Genomic DNA, 15473 nt, shown 5'->3' on the forward strand with positions numbered 1-15473 from the left:
AATAAATAAATACATATTTTAATAACATTATTGTCAAAACAGCACTGTATTGCAAAAATTATGTGGCCTAAGCCAGGCAGTTGGGAAGGGCTTCTATAATGAGTAGTTTTTAATGGGAAATATTAGTAGATATCAGCACTTCATTAAGAAAATCATGCCCCTTAGGCCTGCATGTTCTTTGCTTATCCATCCCTGGTCAAAATGTCCTTGATCCTCCATAATTAGAAAGAGAAAAAAATCAAGTGCAGAGCCAAGTATAGATATTCTTGACTCACCTTGAGTTTTCCCTCTCCCAGCAGTGAATATCTTTGAATTAGTCTTGTAACATATAGGCCCACAATCCTGCTGAAGTCTAGTGATAGAATCTTGTTAAATTCAATGACCAATTCATGTCTAGCATCTCCACTTTTTGAATATGTTCCTTTAAGTCTTAATCTCATAGTGCAAAGGAACCTCTCTTCTCATCTTCAGAGCATGTGCATACATTGTCACTATCTGGAACACAGCAAAGCCGTAAATCCCTCTACCCCTTAAAAACACAGCCTTGTATCTCATGGACTCTTACCCTCCATAGTCAACAAGACAAGGAAGGCTCTTTATGTCCCTGATCCCCAAAGCGAACCACCACATCCACATGGGCAAGAGTTGTGGTTTGCCTGAATGCGCATGGGACATCTGATAAGAAGGGAGAGTTTCTTCCTTGAGGGAAGCAACATGTTAAATATCACTAAACTGTGCACGTGGCAAAGGTAGAACTCAATTTGATTGGATGTTGACTTCCCACTATGTCAGTCCACCTCCCTAGAATACAACTTTTTAAATACTTATCCCTGGTATGAGCTCCTTTGCTTGACAACATTATTTACCTTGATCTACAAGAAGTCCTAGGCCCTCCCATATCAGTACCTTATGGGAATCTGCTGAGCTAAGTTAGAAATTGTAATTGTATTAACTTTAGCTAGAAAATACGGTTTATTTGAAATGCAACATCTTATTTCTCTGCCTTAGACTCTTAATAAAAATCTTGAAATTGGAAATCTGACATTGATTAATCCATTACTTTGTAGGCACTCACCCAATGGCTGGCTGCTCTGTTTAAGGCTACTGAACTAACAGAAGGAGAATTGACTCAGGTCTGACACTTCCCCTTATGATATCATAAGTTTTAATTGTCCATATGTTCAGTCTAAGGTATTAAAGCGTGGATGGTGGTGGCACTACTTGTATGTAAATAAATTGCAGGATGCCTTCCAACCTGTTTCTGCTTCGCCAAAAAGATAGGAGTGTGTGCCTGTTTGTTACACTGACCTTGCATGTTTTCACATACACTTGCCTATGGAAGCTGTTACTAAAATTATTATTTTTTTGGTTTTTAAGGTTACACAAGATCCCTTGCTGTTTTTGCAACAATAGACTTTATGGTTATACATCTTCCATAAAATCTCTGGAATTTCAGTCATTATCACTTTGGGCTACCAATATTTATTTATTTATTTATTTAGAATATTTATATACCGCTCCCCATTGAAAAATTTCAGAGCGGTGTACAAGAGAAAATGAAAATAAAAACAGAATAAAACAGTTAAAACAAAATTTAAAAGAAGCAAAAACAAAGATTCAAGGCTGCATATTAAGGAAAGGCTTCTTGGAATAAAGATGTTTTCAGGAGGCGCCGAAAGGAGTACAAGGTTGGCTCCTGCTTGACCTCCAGAGGCAGGGAATTCCACAGGAGGAGCACCACCACGCTGAAGGCTCTTCCCCTGGTGGATTCCAATCGGAGGATGGATCTATGTGGAACCACCAGGAGCAGGCCCTCGGATGACCTCAGTGACTGGGCAGGTTGGTAAGGGAGAAGTGGTCTCTCAGGTATCCTAAGATATTTGTTAAAGATCCTAAAATTTGGAGGTAACATATTTTCTCTCTTTCAAGCATTCTGTTGGGTTGTAGTAGAAGTAATAGTATTTATCTGTTTTTAATTGTGTCAGCAAAGATACAATTGGAGAGCTTTGACCATAGTGTTGGATTAGAATGATTGGTTGGTCTCACACAATAACCATGTCTGACCTGAATTTGTGATCTCTAAAATATACCCATTTTTGCAGAAGGAATTTTGGATCAAGTTTCTGTTACACAACAGAACTTAGATCAATTTTTTTAAAATAAAAATAAAAAATGAAGCTTTGAAATCAATGGGACTTAGGAATACTTAGTTGCCGTTAGGTCATGCTCTATATTAGACATCACAGATTTTAGAGTTTTGTCTGGCATTTCAAACATGAAATTTGTGTGAAACCTAAGTTGGTTCGTTGTTTTAATTTTTGGTCTGTGATTTAACTTTGTAAGTTAACATATTTGGCATTTTTTGTTTGTCATGTTTAATACCATAATGCTTGTGGGAGAAAGGGCTTTCAAATGATTAACTAGTAATGACCCAATTCTGATACCCCTCTATTATCTTAATAGCTACTGACCAGAGGATCTGTACCTAGAAATTAGGGTGAAGGTAGGTCCTCCACCCTACCACACCATATCAACTGACACCATAGGAATTTTAATTTACATTTCCCCAAATCAAATGAGAATTCCATGATCAGTCACAACTTTGGCTTTGCAATTCGATTTATTTTCCATCATATTCTCCTAGCCACTCACCGTCTGGCTCCACCCACTTTCTCAAGATTTTCCAGGAAGTGATGGCCTGCGTTCATCCATGGCCCAGAGCAGAGCACTGACTGGCCTGTTCCCGTACCACCCCCCACCCCGAAAAGTGAACTTGCGATTTCACAATCACTGGCAGCCCCAGAGGAAATCGGGCTTTCTGAGCGGAAGGCATCTGGGTGGCTTCCAATCAGGCTTGAGCTCTCCGGCATCTTTTATTTCAAGCCATCCCATTTATGCAAATTGACCTAATTCCCCCCATTGCATTTCATGGGCATTGTTGGCTGCATTCAAACATCCGCCGGCGATGCCATCCTCCCCCCTCTGCTCCGCCGCCTCCGGAGCCCGGCCGAAGCCGCTGTCAAGGTGATTGCCAAACCCGCTGGCCATTGCAGGTTCTGGGCTCCTTTCCCCGCCTCGGGAGAGACGACGAGCAAGGACGGAGCGAGCTTTCGCCGTTGCCTTGCGCCGGAGGAAGAGCAGCAGCAGCAGCACCACCACCACCACCTTTGACGTTCCACTTCCCCACGTGACAGGCGGCCTCGCTCCGTTCCAGGGAGGGAGGTGCTGCCGCCGCTGCTGCCGCCGCGTCCGCTTCTGCAAAGCTTCGGGGGAGTCGCGAGCTCTGGAGGAGCGGCGGCGGCGGCGGCGGCAGAAAGCAGCCGTGTGCGCTGTGTGTGCCCGCGTTGTTGATGTGATGCCCGAGCCTCGCTCCTTCTTGCGGTCTGCTGCCGGCTGACAAGAGACCGCAAGGGGGTGGGGGTGGGTGGGGGCAGGCAGACGCGAGGAAGAGAGCTGCCGCTGTGCAGTGTGTGTGACCTTGGCCCAGGAGGTAAATCATGCCAGAAGGCGGGAAGTGAGGGAATTTGGCCTCTCGCGCTCGAGGCGTCCGTCCGTGTGGGTCGGTGGGTGGGGTGTAGCTCGTCAAATTGGGCCCGGGAGCGTGGCGCCCGCGACGCTGTCCGCGGTGCTGAAATCACAGGCAGCGCCTCCGCGCTCGCTGCAGGGCAAAACAATCTCGCCTGCCATTTGCTGGGGGGAGGCACACAGGCAGACATACGCACGCTTGGAGGGCTGCGAGAGTGGGGCGGGGAAGGGAAGCCGTGTAGCGAGACCAGACGAGCCAAGGACGGAATAGCAAGGATTTATGATGTATCTGTCTTTTCATGTCGGGGCTTTAGCAGAGCCTCCGAGTTCCCTGCAGGAGCCGCGGCTAGGGCCGTCTTGAGCCGGATAGCAGCCCTCCGCCCGCAGGCAAAGAGTGAGGCGCAGCCCGCTCTGTTGTAGTTGTGTTTGGGGAGCAACTGTGCTCTTTGAGCAGGAGCAGGGCGGGACGGGAAGGAGGCGGAAGGGTCTCTCTCTCTCTCTCTCTCATTTCTTCGGGGGATCCTGCTGATGTGGCTTTCACCAGGGGACCCACGTGTCTGTGTGTCGCAGAGGGGGCTGTGTTGGGCTTGTTTATTTGCTCTTAATGAGGCGCCGAAGTAGCCTCGTCTCTTGAGTGAACGATTCGGAAGCAATGGAGCTGCTGTGTGGTCGCTCCACCTGGGAAAGGCTCTTGAGCTGAAACTTGGGGGCAAAGGGCTGCAGCAGAGCGGCCGGCTTTAGGGTAGAAGGTGGAAGCAACTTTTGCTAGAAAGATGCCTCCATGCCGCGGAGGATGCTCGTTAGCCAGCCTTTCAAGGGGCGATTCGTTTTAACGCTAAACAGGGTGGGCAAGGTTCACGCGTGCCTTATTTGCCTGCAGAGGGAAGATGAACTGGGTGTTAAAGGGAAAAGAGTTACTTTGGCCCAAAGCTCTCACTGGGGCTGGGTCAGGGTCACAGGGGTGAGTGAAACTGGGAGAAAGTCAGGTCTGTTCGTCGTCGCATGGGGAGGAGACCAGCAGAAATGTCTGACTTGGATCACTTTCATTTTTAACAGAGGCAAATTGCTCTGCAAAAGATTTTCCAGCAGCCCAAGCCTTTGAGACATGGCACAAGGAAATAATTATGGACAGAGCAGCAACGGGGTGGCTGATGAATCCCCAAATATGTTGGTGTACAGAAAGGTAGGAAGCTTTTCAGGATATACTTGGCACTTGGGAACAGCTTTGCTCTTTCTTTCTTTTCCTGTTAATGAAATGACTGTCTTGTTGTGCTAGAGCCCAGCGTTGTTGTGTAACAATCACTTCATATCAGTTCTTCAAGTGCAGGGCTTAAATCTTTATGCCTCTGTAGTATATAATGGGGGATGCCAGTCTGTTGTAGTAACCTAGAAACAATGCAGATATAGTGAAAGTATTCAAGATTACTTATGCTTCCTTACATATTGGATTCAGGTTACTGGAATACCTCACTAGTTTGTGCTTCAGTTTCTTTGTACTCTTCTGACCCATGATGGTCAGAACTTTTAAAATTATCTTTCTGTAGCTCTAAGCCTTTTCAGTTTGAAATCAATACAAGATATTTTTTGAAATGAAAATATATGTCATGTAATATTAAAAATATTTATATGGCTTATTTTAAGTAATTGTTATCAATGAAAATATATGTCATGTAATATTAAAAATATTTATATGGCTTATTTTAGGTAATTGTTATCAATGAAAATGTGACATTTGAAAGCAGACTTTTTCTTTATGCTTGCTATTGGGGAAATGAAATGGTGTTATGATATTCTTATTTCAGTCTGTAGATATATTTCTATTAAAACAAACCATTTGGTTTGGGACAAAGAGTATGAACCTCTGTGAACATCTTCAATACAGTGATTTTTGTTTTGTTTTGATGGGGGATGTATTTCACCTTTGAAATTATTTGTGCAAAACCAAAGCTATGATCTAACTCCTATTTGTTTTGATTGAGCTCCACAGGAACTGTTCAGTGGATTGTGTGTTATATTTACAAATAGATTTTCTAAAACAATAATTGTAATAATTATTGTTACATGAATAAACACATTTCTAAACATTGGGTTATATTCAAGAGGGGTTTGGTGGTAGTGGAAAATAGAGTACCTGATTTTTTGCTGATCCATCTATCCACTACAGCCTCCCATGCCCCTAAGAAAAGAAAGAAAGGGGGGAGGGAAACTGCTACTGATAGCTTGGGACACTTCAGAAAGGTATGAGATATGAAGCAGCAGGCTGCAATAGATAGTGGTGATTGTTAAAAATTGCAGGCCCCAACTTGTGTGAGCATAAGCACTTTCCATTAATGCCCAGCCACCATTGGATACAATCATTGGATACCATTGGATACAACTCACTAAGTACTGTATTGGTAACAGCAGTCATGTGAGTGTTGCTTTTTGATTTGAGGTGTTGTTTAGTTTTTGAAATGCTTTGACCCCATGACATTTCTCTATTGAGAAATGGGGTTTTACCAATATTTTGTGGTAAGAACTTCCTGACAGGTATCCATGAGAGTTTGTTGCAGCACCTTAGAGATGAATAAATTTATTATGGCATAAGCTTTCACGGACTATAGTCCAATTAATCAGATGCAATTCATTGGATCAATTAGATTGTTTCTGATGAAGTGGACTCTAGTCCATGAACACTTTAGTGTATTTAATTGAACATTCTTGCATGTGGTTATGGACACACTCCCAACAGGAATTAAAAACACCAATGTTCCTGTTGTTATTAAGTAACAATAATGAGAATGAGAATAATAATTACAAAGACTAACAAATCCTATACATATCTAACCAGTGGTGCAGTTAAGCCAGGGCTTGTAGGGTCGAAAGACCAGGGACAATCATATAATTTGATTAGCGGGGACGATCATATAATTTGGCTTCCCTGTTCCAATGAGTTTAGCTGCAATCCTCATAGTAGTGAGGAAAATGGATTTTTCCAGTGATAATATATTGTTTTGAACTATCCTTGTTGTGCTGCAAAGTATTTGGAGGTAACTTGGTCTTTAATGGTCGATGAAGGCTCACTAACTTTATAAAAAACTTCTCCTGATGGAGATTAAAAATGGCTAGAACTGTTTTGTTAATTTTTGTAAACCGCCCAGAGAGCTTTGGCTATGGGGCGGTATATAAATGTTATCAATAATAATAATAATAATATGATATAAAATGTTACTTGCTGGAGCTGGGAAAAGAAACTCCTGTATAATCTTGAGCTAGTGGTCTTATGATGTTTGGGGACATGTTTTCTCTCTCTTGCTTTCTCTTTCTCATGCAATCTCAGGTCTCTCCAGCTAACCGCTACACTAACCATTGCTAGCTCACTATTCTATGTCTGTCAGCTGATACTAATAAACTAGGTATTATGCTATGTACTGCTGCTCTTTGGGGTATGTGTATATGCGCACACACACTTGTGTAAATAGCGATCAATACAGCTGCCTGCATTTTTGGACTTTGGTTTATTATTATTATTATTATTATTATTATTATTATTATTATTATTATTTGTATACTGCCCCATAGCTGAAGCTCTCTGGGCGGTCTATCCTTAGGGTGTGTGACTATCTTAATACATGATACAAAATCTTAAACACACTTACTAGTGATTAAACACACTTTTACTAGGACTTACTTCTGAATACACAAGTTTATGATTATACTCGAAAGGAATACTTTAAAATGCTGAGTACATTAGGACCATCCCATTCCCAGTAGGTTAGAACAGATTCCTGTGAATATTGGTCAGTAGTTTCCATTTCCCCAAAGTGGGTGCCTAACATTAAGTTCCTGTTCAAACTAAGGGTGCACAAAATCCATGAAAGTTGATTTAGGGTACAATCCTTTGCATATTTAGACAGAAAAAAGTCCTACAACTTCCAGTCTTCCTCAGCCAGCTATACTATACACAATATCAGTGACAATATTTACGGTTAACTAAGTACATGCATATTTATTGTTTTGCAAGTATTTATGGAGACACAGACAAAAATATATATCTAGCATGGCCTACTTCTAAACTTGTAAAGGACATTTCAATACACTGAATGCACAGTATATTAGAATATTATTTAATGTGTGAACACTTAACAGATGAAATAAATAGAGCGCGACAAGGAGAAGTTGTACAAGCAATTTTGTATTGTATTGTGCTCTATAACTTTAAAGTTAAATGTGATCTGGAGATATATTTTTTCTTATACCACTACATTTTTGGCATACTTTTGTTTCTGTTTCATTGCTGAATCTCATTTCTTCTTAAAATGCCCAACACGTATTGGGAAGCCAAATTATAGAGTTCACTTCATAGATTTCTGTAAAATATTATCAGTGATTCACGCTTAGTGCTGGTGTTTTGATGTATCCTTTAGCTCTCATTAGAACTGCCAAATTATTCCTATAGATAGAAGATTTCTTAATTCCCTTTAAGAATCCCTCTTGATCTTCCTTAATAAATGTACTGGTACAGGGTATTTATGGAGGTCTGATAGCTATGTTTATGTTTTTAAAAGCACATCATTTCATGATTAGGTGCAATATAATATTGCTATTGGAATGATGAAATGAAGTCAAGAGCATAATAACACGCCAGAGTTGGAGCTGAGGGTTAGGAGTGGGTGGAAGTGTTCCTCTGCTGGTGGGGAAGGAGGTCCACCCTGGAGCTCCTCCAGTATGCCCCAGGAAAGCTCCACAGGTTTAGGAATACCACCAGCAGCAGTTCCATCTAAATGGGGTGTCCTGAGGGTATGTTGGAGGGGCTGCTGGATACAAAAACCCAAGCCTCCTAACCCAAGATCAGGTTCCTTAACTATGCCAGTCTGATGTTAGCTAGTTCGATGTTATCCCTGCCATTGGTTTCAATGGAAGGAGTTTATTTTTTTTTAAAAAAGAACTGGCTAAAAAAAACTGGCTAAAAATTGGGGAAAAGGTTCCGCACATACATCTAGTCCTGGCTGCAGTGAGCTGGAAACATATGGCAAGTGTTGCATATCCTGCCACCAAACTCTTGTGTCAAGTTGTATTGTAGAGGCCAATAATTCCTGAGTTCTGTGTACCCAGACTTTTCTTGCTTTTTGCTGGCTCAGGCCCGCGTTTTACATTCCCCCTCCACTCACAGCTAAAAGGTCACAGGCACATCATGCTCTGCAGTGCTCTTTTCCAGCTTAGTCAGCATCTGCCTGGATTTGCAGTCCTCTTCTATGTTGTCACTTCCTGCCTCACTCACATGCAGTCAGGTTGGTTTTTGGCACTGCAGCAGATGAAATTCATTCCAAGCTGTTCCCTCCCCTTCTGCCCACCCCCCAACCTTCTTGCATCCCACCTGGGGGCCTGTAAAAAGCCTTACTTTGGAAATGCCACATTACATCAACTTTTCTTCCAAATCTGAAAATACTTGCATGCCAAGGTATTTGCGCTTTAGGGTAAGCTCTTTCTCTTAATAGAATGCCAGCTGCATTACTCTTTTAAGAAAACATCCTAATTATAAAATAACACAAATTTGTCACATAGTTGGTGCTGGCCTATATTTGGAAAAAGCATCCTGGTAGTCGTTTGTGATGAATATGAATGTATTAGAATCATAGAATCATAGAATAGTAGAGTTGGAAGGGGCCTATAAGGCCATCAAGTCCAACCCCCTGCTCAATGCAGGAATCCACCTTAAAGCATACCTGACAGATGGTTATCCAGCTGCCTCTTGAATGCCTCTAGTGTGCCTCCCTAGGTAACTGGTTCCATTGTCGTACTGTTCTAACAGTCAGGAAGTTTGTCCTGATGTCCAGCTGGAACCTGGCTTCCTATAACTTGAGCTCGTTATTCCGTGTCCTGCACTCTGGGATGATCAAGAAGAGATCCTGGCTCTCCTCTGTGTGACAACCTTTCAAGTATTTGAAGAGTGCTATCATGTCTCCCCTCAATCTTCTCTTCTCAAAGCTAAACATGCCCAGTTCTTTCAGTCTCTCGTCATAGGGCTTTGTTTCCAGAACCCTGATCATCCTCATTGCCCTCCTCTGAACACGCTCCAGCTTGTCTGCGTCCTTCTTGAAGTGTGCTGCCCAGAACTGGATGCAATACTCGATGAGGCCTAACGAGTGCCAAAAAGAGGGGAACCACTACCTCACGCAATTTGGAAGCTATACTTCTATTAATGTAGCCCAAAATAGCATTTGCTTTTTTTTGCACTCACATCATACTGTTGGCTCATATTCAACTTGTGATCTACAACAATTCCAAAATCCTTCTCATTTGTAGTATTGCTGAGCCAAGTATCCCCCATCTTGTAACTGTGCCTTTGGTTTCTTTTTCCTAGGTGTAGAACTTGGAATTTCTCCCTATTAAATTTCATTCTGTTGTTTTCAGCCCAGCACTCCAGCCTATCAAGATCACTTTGAAGTTTGTTTCTATCTTCCAGCTATCCCACCCAATTTTTTGTTGTCTGCAGATTTGATAAGCATTCCCTGTACCTCCTTCTCCAAATCATTAATAAAAATGTTAAAGAGCACTGGGCCCAGGGCTGAGCCCTGCGGTACCCCACTCGTTAGCTCTCCTCAGTTTGAGACGGTGCCATTGATAAGCACTCTTTGAGTCTGATTCTGTAGCCAACTGTGGATCCACCTAATACTTGTTCCATCTTGCCCACTTTTAGCTAGTTTGTTAATCAGAATGTCATGGGGCTCTTTGTGAAAAGCTTTGCTGAAGTCAAGATATATTATGTCCACAGCATTCCCACAGCCCACAAGGGAGGTTACCTGATCAAAAAATGAGATCAGATTAGTCTGACATGATTGGTTCTTGACAAATCCATGCTGGCTTCTAGTAATCACTGCATTGTTTTCAAGGTGCTTGCAGATAGACTTCTTTATAATCTGCTCCAGAATTTTCCCGGGGATGGATGTCAGACTGACTGGTCTGTAGTTCCCAGGTTCCTCCTTTTTGCCCTTTTTGAAGATAGGGACAACGTTAGCCCTCCTCCAGGCATCTGGCACCTCACCCGTCTTCCACAATTTCACAAAGATAATAGACAGTGGTTCTGAGAGTTCTTCTGCTAGATCCTTCATTACTCTAGGATGCAGTTCATCGACCCCTGGAGATTTGAAGTCATTCAAAGAAATTAGGTGTTCCTTGACCACTTGTTTATCAATCTCAAACTGCAATCCTGCCCCTTCAGCTTGTACTTCACTTTTTCCAGGGGGCTCATAGACCCGCTTTTGGAGAAGACTGAGCCAAAGAAGGAATTGAGCACTTCGGCCTTTAACATTATTTCTTTTGATTTCCTATTAGACTTTTTCCAGTTAGCATTTAAAAGTGGATTGAGCTATAGTAATAGTGGAGTTCCTAATGTTCAAGCTGTTCTTTTTTTATTTCGAGAGAAATCTCATATTACCTTTCTTTCCCTTATACCACATATTTGCAGCCATTTCTGGGAGGTAGACTTGTAGTGAACTACATATCCATCATACCATATGTCTTCAGAAATGTAATATTGCAGCAGAGAAGTATATATTTGGCTTACTTTAAGGCTTCTTTTATTTCCACTTTTATGATAAAAGAAAAAGTAACTGGAAATTTTTATTGTATTTTCTTCTCTAGTGTTGACTTAAATTTACCTTTAACTCTATTATAATGGAAGAAATTATGAACTCTGCTTTATTGTTTCCTTGGCTATTCTATCAGTTACACAAGCTTCTTCTACACAGCTCCAGCCTTTTTAATTGCAGGTCTGCCCTTGCATGACTCATTAATGATATCATTGTTGACTGTGACCTTGATAGTCGGTATTTGCTGACATTAAATACTTCGGCCACAATAGAGTAAAGAATTAGGCATGTTTAAGCCCACACAAATCAATAGTCTTAAACATACTTTACTTTGTGTTGGATTCTGCCCTAGGGGTCCTTTCACATCCTTGTCAATCGTCTGAATTACAGTGGTCAAATGTTTTTTTTTTTTAATATTCAATATTTTAATATTTAATATTTTAATATTCAATGAGCCAGCAGAGTAAATCCTTGACTGCATAGGTCTGTATATAAAATGGGTCCAATAATTCATGCTTTCCCTCCAAAAATGTTGGGGTTGATTCAAAACAGTCTGACCTTTCTCTTATGATGGCACCTGACAGTGGGCATTTAAACTCACTGAAGGCTGTGTAGGGTCAGATGCAGTCAATCTATAGGAATTTCACAGCTAAGTGCTGTGGGGCTCCAATCAGGAGCAGTGTGAGTCAGGCACTGGATTCCTTGCTCCCTGTGCTACCAGGGTTGTTGGTCAGATGAGGGAAGTGCAGGCAATTTTAGATGGGACTTGAGCACTGCAGCCTAGAATTCTTCTGATTCTGGGAATCGGGCTCGTCCAGAGAGCTAATCCCATGCCACTCCATGGTACAAAGTTCTCAGATCAATTGTACTGGGCACCCCATCACTAACACAAGGCTTTCCATCTGCACCATCAGATTACCTGAGTGCTTGCCTTTCTCTTGCTGGGCTTCTTTGCTGCCGGTCTGCTCCAGGTGTTGACCAAGCCCCTGGACCTGAGCATCTGACAGTCTAGCAGGAGATAAAATGTTTAGTCTTAGCTCAGTCCCTTGTGTGTTCCTGTAGGAGGCCTTCACATAATCCGGGAGCCCTGTGGTTATTGCTTTAAGTACCTGCTGAGCTAACTAAAGCATTTTGTGTAAGAAGAAGCAGATGAAGAGTAAACCCTGTTTATTCAGCAGCTGCTGATCTGTACCATCTCTGGTCAGCTAAAAAGCAGTATTCTTGGCTATCTGAGAAGATTTCCTTTGTGTAAAAAAATTCAATGTGAGATATATTTATTTATTTATTACACTTATATACCGCTCCCATAGCCAGGGCTCTCTGGGCGGTTTACAGAAATTCTAAAATTGAGGTAAAAACAAGTATACAAAATTTAAAACTCTAAAACACAGAACATACACACATAAAGCATTAAAAACCAAATAAAAACTAAACATGTGGGTAATTAGGATGTGCCGCCATATGCCTGGGCAAAGAGGAAAGTCTTTACCTGGCGCTGGAAAGATAGCAGTGTTGGTGCCAGGCGAGCCTCATCCGGGAGATCATTCCATAGTCTGGGGGCCACCACCGGACTTATTGAGACTTATTGAGGGTACTGTGTAACAGCTGAGGAAGCCTGAAGCCTTTCAGAATTGATATTCATCTGGCTCCAGCACTGATTTTTCTATGTTCAACATCAACCCAGCTGTCTTCATGCTGGAAGTCATTAGCAGCTGATCACATTGGTAGGAAATGAGGCCAATGCTAAAGTTGTTTCTCTTGTTGTTTTTAAAAATACTTTCAGACCTGGTCAATATCTTAGGGCATGTTCATTTTTACACTGCTCTTCTATTTCAAGTGTCGAGGACAGTTTATAGCAGGTCGTAAGACAACAGAACAATAGTCGACCACAGTGAAAGGCATCACTAAAAACTGTCTTTTCAGAAATAAAAATACACCCAAGGATAAAAGCCTGGGGGAAGTGAAGGACTTAGCTAGTTCCTAAAGATAGTTGTGTAGGTGTCAGGCAAGTGTCTCTGGTAAAAGGGTTCCACAATTGGGTGCCACAACTGAAAAGGTTGCCATGTAGAATGCCTCTGATGCTGGGGTAGCCAGAGGTTGACCCTTAAAGATCAGAGTGTACCGTCAGGCTGATGTAGTAGAAGAAATTCAATAAGTATTCAAGTCTCAAGCTACGTAGAGCTTTAAAAGTAAACACCAAGACTTTGAATTGTGTTCGGAAGTAGACTGGATTCCAATGTAGCCCCTTAAGCTCTTTTAAGATATGACTAATTTGTAACCTAGTGTCTGAGTTTTGAAATAACTTCAGATTCCAGGTAGTCTTGAAGGGCTAGCAACATTATCTTGGAATATGATCTCATTAGCTTTACAGTTTCACAGATTTAAACATTATTCATTTATTTATTACATTTCTATACCACCCAAAAATTAAAACCACAAACATCTACGGTAGTTTGTATTTGTATGGAAAGTAACTTTATTTATTTATTACGTTTTTATACCGCCCAATAGCCAAAGCCCTCTGGGCGGTTCACAAAAATTAAAACAATGAAAAGCATAAAAACAACCAACAATTTAAAAACACGAATACAAAATACAATATAAAAAGCACAACTTTCTAAGCTTACAATATATATGCTTCCCTGGGACTCACTATATTGGAAGTGTATTATAATAAGATGGTGTTTAATTTGGGCCATCATTTATGGATCTTTGGATAGCAATGATTTAGGAAACCCCATCCTGCTATCTTAAGAGCCAATACGGCAATCCTGTACTCTGACTTCAAATCAACATTACATTTCTGCAGACACGCATAAGGGTTCTCTTACCAGAGTAGTTGAGTCTGATTCATCAGCATAAAGATATAGGTGAAGATGTCTTCAAGATCAGATCCTCTCAGCACAACTTTGAGATCAACCCTGCTTTTCTGTACTGTACAGGAAGTAATGCCAATCAATGCTCTGCCTAATTGTGATGTACAAGCATTGTGACATTACAAGAAGAATGACAATAGTATTGTTAAGGATGGATTTCTGTTTCCATGGCTACTAATGGCCTGATCCTATGAACAGCTAAGACAGTGTTTCAGATCATCTGCAAGGGCTGCTATATAAATGCAACATTATAACTTGTTGCATTAGACTACGAAAATGCACCAATCCAAGATATTGCACTGATCCAGCAATATGTATCAGTGCTCCTACGTTGGCAAACTCACCAAATGTACAAAGTCATACTGTTGCACAGAAATATGGGGTAGAAGGTGGATGAGAGCAGATCTGAGAATTGTTCACATGTGCCATCTGCGTGGGGTTTTGGCACTGGCATTGTGTAATAACAAATGATTGCAAATAGCAGGTAGTCGAGGAGAATGGGCACATGCTTTACAAGATAGTTCTTTCGGTGTATAATCACATGTGAACAATCACATCTATGGATATCTAATCAATATTGTTTTAATTGCTGTCTTATTGCTTTTAATATTTTATGTATTTTATCGTAAGCCGCTTTGTGAGGGCTTTGCCCTGAAAGGCATCGAAGAAATGTTTTAAATTAAATAAATATAACTACTTTTGAATTATGGCATTATTTCATAGTGACTCAGACATGGAGAAATAGTTTCAAGATGGTATTGGCAATTGCATGGTATACAGTAAGTCATTCATTTTATTGTGGTTTGGATTATATACCACTGTTCTGTTTTCTAGGCATTTGACTATATCATAACTATATACACAACATTAGCTGATACATTTTTATTTGATGTGTTTTCATTTTAATGTTTTAATTATAACTTTATTAGCTGCCTTAAATAATATCTTAGTGGAAAGATGGATATATATTTAATAAACAAATATTAAGTTAAAACTGAACTAGTGTTCAGAGGAGGGCAACCAAGATGATCAGGGGTCTGGAAACAAAGCCCTATGAAGAGAGACTGAAACAACTGGGCATGTTTAGCCTGGAGAAGATTGAGGGGAGACATGATAGGACACTTCAAATACTTAAAAGGTTGTCACACAGAGGCGGGCCAGGATCTCTTCTCGATCCTCCCAGAGTGCAGGACACGGAATAACGGGCTCAAGTTAAAGGAAGCCAGATTCCTGCTGGACATCAGGAAAAACTTCCTGACTGTTAGAGCAGTATGACAAAGGAACCATTTACCTAGGGAGGTTGTGGGCTCTCCCACACTAAAGACATTCAAGAAGCAGCTGGACAACCATCTGTCAAGTATGCTTTAGGGTGGATTCCTGCATTGAGAAGGGGGTTGGACTCGATGGCCTTATAGGCCCCTTCCAACTCTACTAGTCTATGGTTCTATGAATTATTGTAAAGTAGCAATAAACCAAAATGGTTCTTGTTCAAATCAATATT

The 15473-nt window shown here is 41.2% G+C and overlaps 1 protein-coding gene across 4 annotated transcripts in view; it reads left to right on the top strand.

Annotated features, from left to right (window-relative positions):
• The first annotated feature begins 3476 nt into the window (after positions 1-3476).
• Positions 3477-15473, top strand: part of RGS7 (regulator of G protein signaling 7) — a 169883-nt gene continuing 157886 nt past the window's right edge. For 3 of the 4 annotated variants that reach the window (XM_063124332.1, XM_063124335.1, XM_063124334.1), the window contains exons 1-2: positions 3477-3490; positions 4582-4708. In XM_063124332.1, coding sequence (XP_062980402.1) covers positions 4631-4708 — 78 coding nt within the window. In that variant the 5' untranslated portion in view covers positions 3477-3490; positions 4582-4630. Of the gene's footprint in view, positions 3491-4573; positions 4709-15473 lie in introns of those variants that run through there. The other variant, XM_063124333.1, reaches the window with a different exon arrangement.

Source organism: Elgaria multicarinata, chromosome 4 (assembly GCF_023053635.1).
Source record: "Elgaria multicarinata webbii isolate HBS135686 ecotype San Diego chromosome 4, rElgMul1.1.pri, whole genome shotgun sequence".
Lineage (NCBI taxonomy): Eukaryota > Metazoa > Chordata > Lepidosauria > Squamata > Anguidae > Elgaria > Elgaria multicarinata.